Source organism: Mercenaria mercenaria, chromosome 6 (assembly GCF_021730395.1).
Source record: "Mercenaria mercenaria strain notata chromosome 6, MADL_Memer_1, whole genome shotgun sequence".
Classification (NCBI taxonomy): Eukaryota; Metazoa; Mollusca; class Bivalvia; order Venerida; family Veneridae; genus Mercenaria; species Mercenaria mercenaria.
The window spans coordinates 62032557-62050110 of record NC_069366.1 but is presented as its reverse complement, the minus strand read 5'-3'; the positions used below and the strand labels follow the sequence as shown (position 1 = coordinate 62050110).

The window sequence follows — 17554 nt, the reverse complement described above, 5'->3', positions numbered from 1 at the left end:
TTTACAAAGTCAGGGGCCATAATTCCTACATGACTGAATGAATCCGGACGCGAAACCCCAAGTGCACAACTACACATGCTAACCAACATTTCTGTAAAGTTTTGTGACTCTACGTCAAATACTTTTGGAGCTAGGCGCGACACAACATTCTCGGACGGACAGACAGAAGGACGGAGGGACGGACAAGGGCAAATCTACATGCCCCCCCCTACAACATTCTCGGACGGACGGACGGAAGGACTGAAGGACGGACAAGGGCAAATCTATATGCCCTCCCCACAAAGTGGGGGCATAAAAATTTCTACAAGCTTCACACTGGAAATCCCTAGGGCTGTCATCGATAGAAACGATATCGATGTATCAACGGTTTTTTTTTGGCGATCGATTATCGATTCCCATTTTCAAAAATCGATATTTTACAGGGAGAAAAAAACTACTCAAATAAACACTCAGACCCTAAAAAACAACTTAAGTTCACAAAGTTGTAAATTTGGATGAATGCAAAAAAGGAGTGAAGGCAAAATAAAAATGAAAGATGTTATTAATTTTTATGTATTTCTTTTATTTCATAAATACAAATACAACACAATCAAACAGAAATATGGAAAGTAGGCAATAAAACTTAAAATAGCATTTACAGGAAGGTATATAGTATGCATATAAACAAATAGGTCGTTAATCTAACTTAATAATCAATATATCGATGTATCGTCGATATTTGCCTTCTGATATATCGGTATCGTCGATACGCCTAAGACCCAATCAATGACAGCCCTAGAAATCCCTGTACACTGGAGTAGGACAAAAGGATAGTTTGTCAAACAGACCAACTAGGATAATACGGGTTGAGAAAATACCAAGACAGTAATAATACAAGATGTTCTATAAACTAGTTTGATAAAGCCTGGATAGTATTAATTGAAAATGTATAGGTAGATAGTAACTAACTGTATTATATACTGTAAAAGCACATATTTTCGCTGGGTCAAAATTTTGCAAATTTGAAATTTTGAGTATGTTAGTGAGGTTTAATATTCGCGAAATTGTAAAAATGGTATCCTACTTGAATTTGAATTACAATGTAATGGTGAATATTTACGCGAGGATTAATTTTCGCGAGATGTAGAGCCTCGCAAATATAACGAAAATTAAACCCTTGCGAAAATTTCTGCTTTTACAGTATCACATTGTGCCTACCAGTGCCCCTATAAGTGCTGCAGCTCCTTCATCACTTTCATTCAGTGTGTCAACATCTGTCAGTTCCTGCATCAAGTCTACTGCTGCTATAGATATATCTGTACCAGCCGTAAAGGAAAATCCATAAATGTATACATCTAAATTGTGTGATTAACATTTTCATTATATGCATTCAATTATCATTTTCAACTATGTTTTCTTTTTTTTCCAACAGTTATTGTAAAATCATTAATAAAATTTGTGGATTTCGTGGTTGCGTTAATCCATTAAATTAAATCCAAAATATAGGTAGATAGATAGTTTTAATACTATCTGTCGTGTGTTTATGAATCGGATAGAAATATCTGTCCCAAGGGCACCTGCGCTGGGGTCTAAATTAAAATTTTGTTTGTTTGCCGCTTCCGCCCGACCCACCAGAATTGCGCCGGTCGAAAAAAAATTTTGACCCAAAATATATGATCATTTTTTTTTTATTTCTGTTCATGAAATATTCTTTTTGTCACGTATCTTCTCGTTGAATTTGCAGTCTGGATCATGCTTTAAATTTCATTGAGAGCGTCGTTGATCGCCGAAAGAATTACGTCAATCAAGATGTCCTGACGTAATGGAATCGTGCCACCGATTATTTACTGTATCTCGCACTTGTGTAGATGTCGATAAAATCCGTGGAGACCGATTGATTCTTCCATTTTCCCGCCGTGTATTCAACTGGCACGTGACGTTTATAATGCATTGACCTAGAACTCATGAATATTCCGTATGTTTCCGTTATCAATTTTCGGTGTCCGAGCCTAAATAACGATAATCATTGAAAAAACAATAAAATACATTTATTAATTAACATCATAATATCGCTTGTGCAAATCCATCTAGTTGTTGTAGGATCGAGTCCTCTGTGATACCATATCATTTTGTATTTCATATGTTAACTTAACAGACGGGAAAATTGTCACGCTTATCATGATTATATTTCATTTTCTTGAAAAACTATTCAAGTATTCAACATTCTTCTTCATGCATAATAGTTCGACTTTGCATATTTTAATATTTATAAATATCCAGTGTTTCAGTCACGTACTATCAGGATTCAATTTATTATAAATTTGCAAGAATATTTGTAATATAAACTGTTAACTTTCGCGTTAGTTACTACTGTACAGCATAATTATTGGCTAAATTTACGACTTTGAAAAACAGGGGTTTCATCGGATTAGTAATAAAATCTGAAATTTTAGACTTATTTCATTGTTCACAGGGTTCCACACTAACAGTGTCCCAGGGGCCCGAGGATCCCTAATTCTGAGGAGAAACACCGGGGATTCTGCCTGGATACCTTTTTAACTAGGCCAGACAAAATAAATAGAACTAAAGATAAAAAATATTGTAACTTATTTTGCTAATTAAAAGTTGAAATTATAAATGTAAAGCATCTACACGATAATAAACTTGTCTTAAGTATTAGCGATTTGTTCTGACATTGAAACCAAATATTTTGCAGCTATGTGACAGTAAGTGAAAGGCGCCTCACTTTCCATAGTAAAAAATTAAAACATTTGAAGAAAGACTTGAACAGACACAGAGGATGTATGACCAAGAAAATCCTGATCATGGATTTTCAGTGGGTTGATTAAACCAATTTGACTGGCTTCAATATGACGAAGCAAGAAAGGAAACAAGAGGACCATGATGGTCCTGAATCGCTCACCTCTTTCCACATGACCCAGTTTTGAGTATGATGTCGTTTTTTCTATTATTTGACATAGTGACCTAGTTTTTCAGCTCATGTGACCCAGTTTTTAACTTGACCTAGATATTATCAAGATAAAAATTCTGACCAATTTTCATGAAGATCTATTGAAAAATATGGTCTCTAGAGATGTCAAAAGATTTTAATAATTTTAGACCTACTGACCTAGTTTTTGACCGCAGTTGACCCAGTTTCAAACTTGACCTAGATATCATCAAGATGAACATTCAGACCAACTTTCATACAGATCCCATGTAAAGTATGGCCTCTAGAGAGGTCAAAAGGTTTTTTTATTATTTGACCTACTGACCTAGTTTTTTAAGGCACGTGACCCAGTTTCAAACTTGACCTAGATATCATCAAGGTTAACATTCTGACCAATTTTTATGGAGATCTATTCACAAGTATGGTCTCTAGAGAGGTCAAAAGGTTTTTCTATTTTTAGAACTAATGACCTAGTTTTTGACCGCACATGACCCTGTTTCGAACTTGACCTAGATATGATCAAGATGAAGATTCAGACCAATTTTCATACAGATCCCATGAAAAATATGGCCTTTAGAGAGATCACAAGGTTTTTCTATTATTTGACCTACTGACCTAGTTTTTGATGGCACGTGACCCACTTTCAAATTTGACCTAGATATCATCAAGATGAACATTCAGACCAATTTTCATACAGATCCCATGAAAAATATGGCCTCTAGAGAGGTCACGAGGTTTTGCTATTATTTGACCTACTGACCTAGTTTTTGACCACACGTGACCCACTTTCAAACTTGACCTAGATATCATCAAGGTGAACATTCTGACCAATTTTCATGAAGATCTCATGAAATATATGGCCTCTAGAGAGGTCACAAGGTTTTTCTATTTTTCGACCTACTGACCTAGTTTTTGACCGCACATGACCCAGTTTCGAACTTGACCTAGATATCATGAAGATGAACATTCAGAACAACTTTCATACAGATCCCATGAAAAATATGGCCTTTAGAGAGGTCACAAGGTTTTTCTATTATTTGACCTACTGACCTAGTTTTTGATGGCACGTGACCCAGTTTCGAACTTGACCTAGATATTATCAAGGTGAACATTCTGACCAATTTTCATGAAGATCTTTTGAAATATATGGCCTCTAGAGAGGTCACAAGGTTTTTCTATTTTTAGAACTACTGACCTAGTTTTTGAAGGCACGTGACCCAGTTTCGAACTTGACCTAGATATCATCAAGGTGAACATTCTGACCAAGTTTCATGAAGATCTTCTGAAATATATGGCCTCTAGAGAGGTCACAAGGTTTTTCTATTTTTAGACCTACTGACCTAGTTTTTGAGGGCACGTGACCCAGTTTCGAACTTGACCTAGATATCATCAAGATGAACATTCTGACCAACTTTCATAAAGATCCCATGAAAAATGTGACCTCTAGAGTGGTCACAAGCAAAAGTTTACGGACGGACGCACGGACGGACGACGGACACCGCGCGATCACAAAAGCTCACCTTGTCACTTTGTGACAGGTGAGCTAAAAAGCCACAAAATCAATATTTCTATTAACAAACAAACTATCCAGATGCTGAACAAGTCTGCCTTTCTAAAACTAACTCACCTGTTTAGAACTGCGCATTACATTACATAACAAAATGTGGGAGGCCGCACACAGATTTAATGAGCCTATAAAACCAAGTGTCCCAACATCGGTGACAGTTATGTTACAAATAATAGCAACCCTAATAAGCCACATATCTATTGCTTATCAGTCTGGAATTTTACCAATTTTCAATACCCAGTATATTATTTTCCCTGTACAAATGCTATTTGTTAATTCGTCTCAAAATCAAAAACATGTAAAGAAAGCTTATAAAATTCCATACAGTTTGGTGCATAAATTAGTTTAGTTTGGTGTATAAATTAGTTTATTGTGATATCAACAACTAGAAGATATGGACCACCATGCATTATAAATAAGGCAAACAAGTTAATGCTAGATTTGATGTTAACCAAAACTCTCAATAAATTGTCTTAAAACCTATTGCTATTGTTTTTATATATCAAGGACCCCCAAATTTAAAAAGTAGAGATTCCTTTGGGCACCCTGTTCAAATAAGTTACTGTCGAACCCTGGTTCAATTTGTATCAAAATCAGAAGGAAGAATAGGAAATTGGCGCTTATTTTTGAATGAACTGAAACATGTTGTTAAATGTCTGTACGTCGGATTATGTTGTTGTTTGTTTGATTTTTCTATAGTGCGACGTAACCACTGTGTTTTACGTCCGACAATTCGATTTTCTACAGTCATCACTATACTTTATACAAATTAAAGGTATACAATGTACTACTAAATTTAAGTAACACTATTTGCCAGGTCGAAATATCATTTTGTGAAATAATTTTTTTTTTTAATTCATTATTGATGGAGAAATAATTAATTGAATAGTAACGTCATTAGAAAGACATCGTGGAAGTGAGCATTTAAATGCTTTCTCTACATTTTTAGATACGAAATAGATTTAAATGACAATATCGCTTGTAATGTAATAAATCCACTTTGAAAAATAAATGTTATAACATGAAACCCTGGTATTTAACTCGTTTTATTGACTCTATTTCTTGTGAAAATACTCGCAGATTGCACCAAAAACGTTCTAGCAAACACAAAATTTTCAGGGGTGCATGCCCCGGACCCCCCTACAATGCTTGCTTACACATTCTCCAAGCCCTAGCTACGCCCCTGACAACCAAATGAAAATGCATGCTTCAGAGCTTGAATTTATTTCGTTTCTGTAGGCCAGTGACCGTCTCTGAAATGGTTGAGTTTATAATATTTTTCATTCGAGTTCTTAGTATTTCATTGATGTGTTCAGCTTCCAAAAAGAAAGGATGTTAACGTTTAAACAGCAACAAGCTGATAATGACGATTCTTTCACTTATTCAAGTTGGAAAAAAAAGAAATTACCGTCCTACCGACCCAGTCCTTGAAGTACTGGGTGCGAAACGGCAAACAAACATATTTTTAAGGGTGGCCTGGGCGGTAATGAGGCTTGCTTGAGCCAAGTGACTCAAAGTCAGAAACCTTAACCACTCAGCCACGGAGGCCCCTTTAACTGTCTATACTGTGAACTAATCTATGACTGCATATCACTTCTTACAGTTGAAAATGTAGTATCTTAACAAATAAATTTAGTCTTCAACTGTTAAAGGATACCAGTATTTTCATGTGTTAAGAGTTGCAGCAGTGACTGTACTGTGTTTAGATCAACCAGAATATGATAAAGTTCCGGGGCCGTAGCAATCACATGCATTTCTTGTATCACATCATTCAGCTCAACTTCCGATTCCATAAACCTGCCATATAAACATAGGAAATATTAAATCATCAAGCAGAGACTGTATTGTGCTAAGAATGAAGAAAATACAGTAATGTTTTTGCACCATAATTACAAGTATATGCTGCAACACTTCACTGCATGTGCTTCACTTCAGATTTCATAAACCATTAATATCAGCACATGCACTGTGTACAGAAAACAAGAGGGCCATGAAGGCCCTGTATCGCTCACCTGATCTAATTCTAACCCCTGGTAAGTTAGAATCTAAGTTGGCCTTGATTTCATAGAGACAAACATTTTGACAAAGTTTTATGAAGATCAAGTAGAAAATGTGACTTCTAGAGTTTTATATGAGTGTTATTCTAGCGCTAAAAAAAAAGCAGGGTGCTGTTTTTAATTGGAAAAGTACGATAGCAATGGTTTCATTTTCGATGTTTGTGTCTTTTATTCCATTTTCTAGAGAGTTAACAAGCTTTTCCTTTGATTTGACCTGGAGACCTAGTTTTTGACCCCACATGACCCAGACTCAAACTTCACCTAAAGATCAAGAATAACATTCTGACCAAATTTCATGAAGATATGGTCATAAATGTGACCTCCAGACTGTTAACAAGCTTTTCATTTGATTTGACCTGGTGACCTAGTTTTTGACCCATCATGATCTAGATTCAAATTTGACCTAAAGATCATCAAGAATAACATTCTGACCAAGTTTCATGAATATATATGGTCATAAATGTGGCCTCTAGAGTGTTAACAAGCTTTTCATTTGATTTGAACTGGTGACCTAGTTTTTGACCCCACATGACCCAGATTTGACTTTGACCTAGAGGTCATCAAGACAAACATTCTGATCAATTCTCATGAGTTTTAAACTTAAACTTAGGTTTCTAGAGTGTTAACAAGCTTTACCTTTGATTTGAACTGGTGACCTAGTTTTTAACCCCATCTGACCAAGATTGGAACTTGACCTAAAGATCATCAAGATTAACATTCTGACCAAGTTTCATTAAGATATGGTCATAAATGTGGCCTCTAGAGTGTTAACTAGCTTTTCCTTTGATTTGACCTAGTGACCTAGTTTTTGACCCCACATGACCCAGATTCAAACCTGACCTAAAGATCATAAAGATTAACATTCTGACCAAGTTTCATGAAGACACAGTCATAAATGTGACCTCTAGATTGTTAACAAGCTTTACCTCTGATTTGACCTGGTGACCTAGTTTTTGATCCCACATGACCCAGATTGGAATCTGACCTTAAGATCATTAAGATTAACATTCTGACCAAGTTCCATTAAGATATGGTCATAAATGTGGTCCGTAGAGTGTTAACTAGCTTTTCCTTTGATTTGACCTGGTGACCTAGTTTTTGGCCCCACATGACCCAGATTCCAACTTGACATAAAGATCATCAAGATTAACATTCTGACCAAATTTCATGAAGATATATTCATAAATGTGACCTTTAGAGTGTTAACAAGCTTTTCCTTTGATTTGACCTGGTGGCATAGTTTTTGATCCCACATGACCCAGATTCGAAATTGACCTAAAGATCATCAAGGTTAACATTCTGACCAAGTTTCATGAAGACAGTGTCAAAAATATTGCCTCTAGAGTGTTAACAAGCTTTTCCTTTGATTTCTTGACCTGGTGACCCAGTTTTTGACCCCACTTGACCCAGATTTAAACTTGACTTAAAGATCATCAAGATTAACATTATGACCAAGTTTCATAGAGATATTTTCATAAATGTGGCCTCTAGAGTGTTAACAAGCTTTTCCTTTGATTTGACCTGGTGACCTAGTTTTTGACCCACCTGGCCCAGATTTGAACTTGACCTAAAGATCAGCAAGATTAACAATCTGACCAAGTTTTATTAAGATATGTTCATAAATGTGGCCACTAGAGTGTTAAGTAGCTTTTCCTTTGATTTGACCTTGTGACCTAGTTTTTCACCCCACATGACCTAGATTCGAAATTGACCTAAAGATCATCAAGATTAACATTCTGACCAAGTTTCATTAAGATATGTTCATAAATGTGGCCTCTAGAGTGTTAACAAGCATTTCCTTTGATTTTTTGACCTGGTGACCTAGTTTTTGATCCCACATGACCTAGATTTAAACTTGACCTAAAGATCATCAAGATTAACAATCTGACCAAGTTTCATAGAGATATTGACATAAATGTGGCCTCTAGAGTGTTAACAAGCTTTTCCTTTGATTTGACCTGGTGACCTAGTTTTTGACCCCAGATGACCCAATATCGAACTCGTCCAAGATTTTATTGAGGGTAACATTCTGATCAAGTTTCATTAAGATTGGGCCAAAATTGTGACCTCTAGAGTGTTAACAGTCAAATTGTTGATGACGGATGACAGACGACGGACACAGGGCGATCACAAAAGCTCACCTTGAGCACTTTGTGCTCGGGTGAGCTAAAAAAAACAAATATCTAGTAGGACAATCAAAGTCCTGAGAATGCAGCTTCCTAAAATTGCAACCCAACGGCAGTGTTAATATGGATATTAAATGATTTACATCTTACATGGTTATTTCTACTTACATTTCTTCACAAGCAGTATTCTGGGCAAGATGAAAAAAACAACTTGCATTTTGGAACTGCAATGTATATTAGGAAACCAAAAAATCCATGTGAAAGACTCTAGCAAATTGTACTTGGAGTACGATACATAGTTTTTAATGAAACTGGGTACATGTGGTAAATGACATCAATATAGCTGTGGATACTTGGCAACCATTGAACATTGTCATACATTAGAGGCATGTAAACTCCTGCTAATGTACTCTGGTTTCCAAAATTGACAAAACACCCTTCAATGTCAGCCCAAAATTTTCACACACAAAATATACAAATTCACAAAATCTCAAATCCCAATTTGATACCTGCATTTCTTGTGTGTATGAGCTTAAATTAAAATCTGAACGTATACATAATTATATATTAATCTGGTATATATGGATATAGTAAAACATATTACATTGTATATTCTTTTATATTTTTTTCATTTACGTAATTTACGAATAAAACCATTATGTAGGGAATCAGTGGCACAGTGGTTAGCAGGTTGGACTACAACGCCAGCTCCCGGTCGTGGCTGATATCCCGACTAGTGTTCAGTGCTGGGTAATTTACTTAAATTGGTACTGTTTCCAGCAGTATCCACCTAGACTGGATGCTGGGGAGGTAAATAAGACACCTGCTGTGGGCTCGGCTGGAAATAAGTTGTTCCATCCATTCCAGGTGGGGACTTTTGTCGACTACTAATGTTAAACAAGAAACTTTACTTTTCAACAATATGAATACTGCTGCAGAAACAACACAGTCCTCCATCATTCTGAGCTAGTTTCTAAACTCCCGAAATGTAAAGTTCTTATTACTTGCCAATGGAAAATACCAGAGTACTGTTTAGTGGCAATTTACTTTGACTTACTTTTCTGGCATATCTGGAAATTTGATTCTCATTTCTTGATTTTTGTAGACAGATTTTTCAAATTTCAACAACAGTTTCTTCAAATTTGTTTCATCCATGGCATCCACCTATAAAAAAAAATATCATTTTTTTCACAATTGAACAAATTGCAGAAAATTTATAGGGGTGTTATTTAGCACTGAATATTTTTAACTGCTACATTCTAATTCCCTAGATATCAAGTTATTATTGTGATACATTTCTCTAGATATCAAGTCTTTATTATGGTACAATTCCCTAGATATCAATTTTATATGCTCATATAATTTTCTAGTTATCAAGTCTTTATTCTGATTTATCTGGTTTTAAACAAGAGCTGTCTGCTGACAGTGCACTCGACTATTTGGAGAATTGGTGTAAGCATGGGTTCCTAGTTATTTTTTAATGGTCCAGCTAAAAAGATGTGATTAGAAAAGTAATGTACTCTTGCCTACACATAGAGACCATGATGGAAATTAAGTATTCAAAGTTTCAAAGCCATATATCAAACAGTCTAGACAAAATATGGAATGGTATGTGAAACTTAACTAATTTCTAGGGATGGGAACGAACATTCGAATATTCGAAAATCAGCCGAATATTCGAATGTGAAAATCAAATTCGATATTCGTAAATTAGTTTTTTTTTCAAGATAAGTATCGTTGATTTTGAGCAATCTAAGCATGCTTATTAAGCAGAATAAAACCGTTTGTTCTGTCATGTTTGTTTATCGCGTGTCAAGAAAATTGCAATGCATAATTGCAGATGCGTGTCAAAAAATGTCATGGGTCATTGTTACAGATTAACAATTTGCAACAGGCGTAAATGTGATGCCTTTTTATCTTTTGTTCATTTTAATTCACAGGCGCCTCTTTTATGTTACAAATTTTAAAAAATTGTTTGTATATTTTTGATAAAATACGTAGTTACCATCGTACGATTATGATTGTGATACTTTTTGTAGCTGTATAAGCTACACTTGAATAAAAGTTGACACGTTGATTTATGCATGTACATTTGTAAATGAAATTATCAATGTTTTTTTATTTTCCCGTATCTTGACTGAAAAAAAAAACAACCCTTGCCATTTTATCCAACAGTCCATATTTATTACGATGTTTCACGTTTTAAACAACGGAATATATTGTGTATTTGCCAATCACTTAATAAGAATTTAAAGCTTCCATTAAACAAGCTGAATATTCGAATATTGATTTCAGTATTCATTCCCATCCCTACTAATTTCTATGTCAAAAAGGGTCATAACTGAGCCAAATTCCTTGTCCTAGTTATGTAGTCTTGCCAACATATGGAGACTATGATGGTAAACAAGTGGTCATAGTTTCAAAGCCATATGTCAAACAGTTTAGAAAAAATATGGACTGGTACGAAAAACTGAACTGATTTCTAAGTCCAAAAAGGGCCAAAATTAAGCCAAATATCTTTGCTATAGTTACATACCCTTGATTACAGATGGAGATCATTAATACAATAAACACATGTTCAAAGTTTCAAAGCCAAATGTCAAATAGTTCTGACAAAGCTTGGACTTGAACAAAAACTGAAAAGCTTGGACTTGAACAAAAACTGAATCAATTTCCAAGTCCAAAAAGGGCCATAATTCAGCCAAAATACATGACAGAGTTCTGACTCTTGCCTACAGATAGAGACTGTGATAATAAACAAGTGTTCAAAGTTTCAAAGCCACATGTTAAATAGTTTTGACAAAACATGGACTTTTACGAAAACTGAACCAATTTCCAAGTCCAAAAAGGACCATAACTCAGCCAAAATACTTGACAAGAGCATTGTAAACTTGCCTACAAATAGAGACTGTTATAATAAATAAGTGTTCAAAGCCACATGTCAAATAGTTTTGACAAAACATGGACTTGTACGAAAACTGAACCAATTTCCAAGTCCAAAAAGGGCAATAATTCTTCCAAACACTTGACACAGTTATGTATTCTTGCCTACAGACAGAGACTGTTATAATAAACAAGTGATAAAAGTTTCAAAGCCATATGTCAAACAGTTTACTCAAAATATGAACTGGTACAAAAATCTTAACCAAGATTTGTAAGTTAAAAGGGGCCATAATTCAGTCAAAATCCTTGACAAAGTTATGTATTCTTGCCTTAAACTGGACATGGTGATGGTACACAAGTGTTGAAAGTTTCAAAGCTATATGACAAAAGCTTTTGTCAAAATGTGGACTGGTACGAAAAACTTAACCTCATGTGCCCATAACAGACATTATCTCAGGCACCCGCAGGCACCTGTGTTGAACCCTCCCCATGCTGAACAGGGCTTGATCCCACTGAGGTGCAGAGCGAGTTATTAAAAGGCAACAACTTTAACCACTTTGCCACGGATGCCTTAGAAACTTACTACAATCATCAATATGTTATCTTTACATTCCCCCCCCCACCCCCAACACCCACTTCCCTCCCTTCTAAAGCACTTTGATTTCATTTCACAGCATTGCATTTCATTTCACAGCATTGCATTTTTTCTTGTTGTCTGTATTCAAAAGATCATTTCTAAGTTAAACAATTTATTCAAGTTAAAAATGCAGGTTGGGTATCATTACACTGAAATGTATCACAAAACTTGCTTTAAGTTTACACTGTTTTCACTGCCTCTAATGCAGACTGAATGTTTGGTGACACATTTTTGCCTGCTGTAAAGGCACTTGCCCCATTCCCAATTCTTTATTCTGATACAATTCTTTAGGTATCATTTTTTTTACTCTGATACAATTCTCTAGATATCAAGTCTTTATTCTGATACAATTCTTTAGGTATCAGTTCTTTATTCTGATACAATTCCCTAGATATCAAGTCTTTATTCTGATACAATTCCCTAGATATCAAGTCTTTATTCTGATACAATTCTTTAGGTATCAATTCTTTATTCTGATACAATTCTCTAGATATAAAGTCTTTATTCTGATACAATTCCCTAGATATCAAGTCTTTATTCTGATACAATTCTCTAGATATCAAGTCTTTATTCTGATTTATCTGGTTTTAAAATAGGTGTCTGATTTTCTTCAAATATTATTACATCATGTCACCTTATTGTACATGTAACTCCATTTTATACAAAGAAAATCCAACTTTACAATTTATTTATTTATTTTTTTTAATGTCATAAGTGACTTTCTAGCAGTAATGATGGGAAAGATTTATGTGCCCTTAACAGACATTATTTCAGGCACCTGTGTTGAACCCTCCGTATGCTGAACTGGGCTTGATCCCACTGAGGTGCAGAGCGAGTGTTTAAAAGTGAACAACTTTAACCTCTTTGCCATGGAAGCCTAAGAAACTACATTTATCATAATGTTATCTTTACACTCCCCCCTCCCACAACACATACATCCTTCTCTTATCTAAAGCATTTTGATTTCATTTCACAGCATTGCATTTTTTTCTTGTTGCCTGTATTCAAAAGATCATTTCTAAGTTACACACAGGCATTGAACAAACTCAGCCACTGTTTCGTTTTCAAAGCATATACTTGAAGATTTTATTGATATTCGTAGGAGACTACTTTTCGTAAATTTTGTGGTTGGGTCAATCCAAACAACCCTAAGTGGCTCACCTGAACTTGACTGTTTTGACCTTGAATGTGTGTAAGACACATTGAGTCATGAATGATTATATACAATTATGTGTTTAGTATATAAAACAAAGGGGCCAAAATTGGCCCCAAGTCGCTCAACTGAAGAGGACCTTAACAATCTGACCTTGCTTCTGACTAGGTTTGGTGAAAATCCTTTAAGCAGTTCATTAGAAAATGTAATTTAAAGGTTTTTTCTATACATGTATTTTGCCTAGATGCACCAAAAATGCATAACAATTAGCACAAACTTCATGATAAGAACTTTTTTCTTTCTAATTTTAGCTCTCGTTTCCCCTAAACATGACCAAGCAGAACCATTACAATACTACAGACCAAGTTTGATAAGATCCATATAGCAGTTCATGAGAAGGCTTTTCTATTTTTAGCTCTAGCGGCCCCTAACAGGGGTCAAGTGGAACCAATTGAACACCTTGCAAGGATGCTACAGTAATTGAGCTAAAACAAATAAATTCAAAATAACAATTACTATAAATCTGGTATAATAATATTACTAACATCAGGTTCGTTCTCGACCATTTGAAGTATTTTTTCTTTTTCTTCGTCACTGATGCCAGATTTAGCAGCTTTAACACCACGTGGTTTCCTCTCCTCATACATGTATTCTTCATCTTCATAATCATCATCATCATCAACCTGTCTTTTCTTACCTTTAGGATTTGGTTTGTCAGGCTGAAATAACAAAAACATTGTGTAAAACAAACATATGCTCACTACACAACTTGTAGCTGTGACCTTAACCTTTCATGTAATGACCCTTCTACAGTCACTGACTAACCTTGATCTTTGAGCTACTGACCCCCAAAAAATCTACAGGGGTCATCTGTCCAGAGGTAATTATTATAGCAAGTTTTACAGCCATAGGCTCAAGCATTCTCAAATTATAGATCTGAAATCATTTTCAGTTTTGAGGTCACTGTGTCTTTGAACTTTTACCTAGTGATCCCTAAAACTACTGGGATATTCTCCGACTACAGGCAATTATCCAATGAGGTTTGAAGCTTTCTCCACCTGGGTAGAACCACTGACCTTCTGTAAGCCAGATGGATGGCTTCCTCACATGAAGAATTCAACGCCTCGAGTGAGGCTCGAAACCACATCGGTAAGGGGCAAGTGATTCAAAGTCAACGACCTTGACCACTCAGCCACAGAGGCCTCTAATTATGATAACTAACCACAGGTAAAGCAAAAACTAAATATTTTTTTGTATTGACAGACAGTATCTGCCAAAATCATCATAACGAAAAAAGGTCATACCGATGGAGGTAATCTTAACATTATATTTTATACAATACTTACAAAAAGAAAGGGAAAAGAATTTAAAACTTGCATTTAGTTATGAAATTACTTAGCATGAGGATTTAACTGTGGACAATGGTTTGATTTCGTAATTGGTCAAACAGTTTCACAAATTGTCGCAACTTCAAAGCTTGATGCAGGTATGAAAAAAAATGAGTAAACCTTTTAAAATCACATTTTACGAAATCTTCATCCTATTCAAAATTTAAATTTGAAACACCGTTAAACTAAACTGTCCCTACAGGACAAAAATCAGATAATTGGCGAGTCTGAACCTGCTAAAAAATCACAGCGACTGACTTATGGTATATAGTTGTATTTGTCCAAATCACCCCGGTGTGTGGTTTTCGGAAGTTACACTGTATAATCAAAGGAAAACCATCTGACCCAAGTAAGAATTAAACTGTAAGTAAAATGCCAGTCAAAGTCAATTACTAATGCTCATTATAATATAAAAGAAATCTAATTACTGTTTAAGGTTACTTTATTATTTCTATTTATAAATATACCAGCATTGCTTTTACATCATTTAAATCTATACTGCTTATTATGTGTTTTTGTTCTAAAAATGGTTTCTGAACAAGTAGTAAGACCAGTAAGTCACCTTTTAATCATAATGAAATGTTACCTATCTAAGTGATTCTGCATTTGAAAAAAAAATTGCTACTGGGCTTCACTGGATATCCATATCCATATATAGACCATATTTGCATGATATGGAACCACAGTTTATTTTTGGCCAAAACGTCCTACCCCCAAAAAATGCCTGGCCAAAACATCCGGGCCAAAACGTCCGCTGGCCAAAACGTCCTACATTCATCCAAGCAACCACAGATCGTATCATATTTTTTCAAACAGTTTTTGTGTTTGTTTGTTTTTTAATTATTCTAAATGAATTGTAACATCTTTTACATGAATATATTCATATAATTTTGAAGGAAAACAAAATGCTCTAAGAGTCTTAATTTGTTAACTGCTCTTACATAAATTACCTCAAGATTGCTTAATTTAGAAACTGCAATAAGTCTTAAATCTGTGCAGTAAAAATCTGTTATTCTATTCAAATATTTATATAATTCTATTCTGTTCAATAAACTTATTTTAAGATGTTTCACTCTAAATAATATGTTATTGGTAATCTATGACATTGCAAAATAACTATTAATACTTTATTTATATATAAAAAATAAATATTGCACCCTTTATGGTCCAGGGCTAGCGCTGGAATGGGCATTTTGAGCAAAATGCTTTAAATGCTAATTTTGGCTCAAGAAAATTCAGAAATGGCTAAAACTCTAAAAAAAACCCTACTTTAAGAATTAAAACCAGTCAATTTTTATATAATGTTATTTTGGACTAAAAGAGTGCCTAGACAGACTGTGACAAAACATGCAATAAACAAGAGGCACTGTCCATGGTCCATTAACACCATCAAGTGACAATATACCTGTGCCCTTGGGGTAATTAAAAGCATCTCTCATTTTGTTTAGCTAAATTGGTAGATTAATGAATATACATGGATCAAAGGAGTTTGTTTGTGGCACATGCCATGATTGAAGTTCAGATGCAGTTTTCTCGCGTTTGCTAGCACCCATGTGAGAAAGTTTGGTACCATCGTGCACGGAATTTAATAGACAATAAATGGCATATATAGTTTTAGAAAATATTTATTTAGAAAAATACAACAAGCGAAAAACCTAAGGGACATAGAACTTTGCTCTATGTGAAATGATTTCCCGTGTTTTTCTTACAGGGTAGGGCCTGGACCTAGGCATGAGCCGAACCCCTGTGGAAAATAGGTCTACGACAGAGTGAAAATCAAAAAACTGTATCAGAATTGTTCTGAAGTAGCTGAATTTTATGTGAAACAAAGAACAATTTCTTTTATTGGTATATAGCCAGACTACAGTCACAAAGACTGTGGGCCAATTCGTTTCACTCAACCTGGGACACGCCGGTCACGTGAGCGGCAAGAAAAAAATTCTTGCCGGTTTATTAATAAACGAACGTTTCGGCGTACGCCGGCCACGTGACCTGCAAATACCAAAAAAAAAAAAAAAAAATCCAATTAATTATGATTTTCTCTTGTGGCTTGTTCCAAATAAGTTTGCAAAAAAGTTCTTGCAGTATGTTTTTACATTTACTTGTACTAACCCAAATTTCCAAATGTTTACTCAATTTTATAGCGCGAAAATGTATGATTTGCCGCTTTGCCTATCCCGCAAGACCGGCGTACATTGGCGTATGCCGGATAGACCCGGGCAGTGCCGGGAAGCCAAACGAACGCCTAGTAGTTGCACGCGGCGAAACGGCGTACGCCGCAAAAGTGAAACGAATTGGCCCATTGCAAATTTATCTCCCTTTGTCTATGAAACCTTTAAAAATGGAAATACCATCAGGTGAATGGTTGACTAAAGTAAGCCTTGATTGGCAGCAATTTTTTTTTTATAATATACGCTTTCTCAATTTTTTTTCAAATAGATATCTAATCGAAAAAAAAAATATAACACCAAAAACCTGAAATGAAAGTAACTCCACAACGTCCATGTTTCCGGTGTATATTGATATAACTGTTCAAATAAAAAGCCCCAGGATGATTTGATCGCATAAAGTACTTTTAACCACCGTCCATGTGACAGAATTAGCCAATGAAATTAGAGAAATGGCAGCGACTATGGAAAAAGTACAAATCGTTTTTTTACCCATTTCTAGCGTGTTTTGTGAGATTTACTGAAATTGAAACACTACCGTACAAGTTACAAGATTAAATCTACACATTATAATATAGTAAGATTATTTGAGGTTCGTCCGTTTTACATTTTGGAAAAACCACCTGGTACAAACGCTAGCAAGACA

The 17554-nt window shown here is 35.2% G+C and overlaps 3 protein-coding genes across 6 annotated transcripts in view; 1 reads left to right on the top strand and 2 right to left on the bottom strand.

Moving 5' to 3' along the window:
- LOC123548722 (beta-catenin-like protein 1) overlaps positions 1 to 17271 on the bottom strand; it is a 33876-nt gene extending 16605 nt beyond the window's left edge. The window contains exons 1-5 of the mRNA XM_045336226.2: positions 17216 to 17271; positions 13898 to 14071; positions 9737 to 9843; positions 6154 to 6293; positions 1198 to 1295 (exon numbers count right to left, since the gene is read on the bottom strand). Of these exons, the coding sequence (XP_045192161.1) occupies positions 1198 to 1295; positions 6154 to 6293; positions 9737 to 9843; positions 13898 to 14071; positions 17216 to 17245 (549 nt within the window). The 5' untranslated portion in view covers positions 17246 to 17271. The remainder of the gene's footprint in view (positions 1 to 1197; positions 1296 to 6153; positions 6294 to 9736; positions 9844 to 13897; positions 14072 to 17215) is intronic.
- Positions 1 to 17554, bottom strand: part of LOC123533418 (uncharacterized) — a 283937-nt gene that overhangs the window by 105540 nt on the left and 160843 nt on the right. The gene's annotated exons all lie outside the window — the stretch shown is intronic.
- The window catches only part of LOC123550443 (zinc finger CCCH domain-containing protein 18-like), a 76006-nt gene continuing 75784 nt past the window's right edge, over positions 17333 to 17554 (top strand). For 2 of the 4 annotated variants that reach the window (XM_053546077.1, XM_053546073.1), the window contains exon 1: positions 17348 to 17485. The gene's annotated coding sequence lies outside the window, so the exon portion shown is untranslated. Of the gene's footprint in view, positions 17501 to 17554 lie in introns of all 4 variants that reach the window. The other 2 variants (XM_053546075.1, XM_053546074.1) reach the window with 2 other exon arrangements.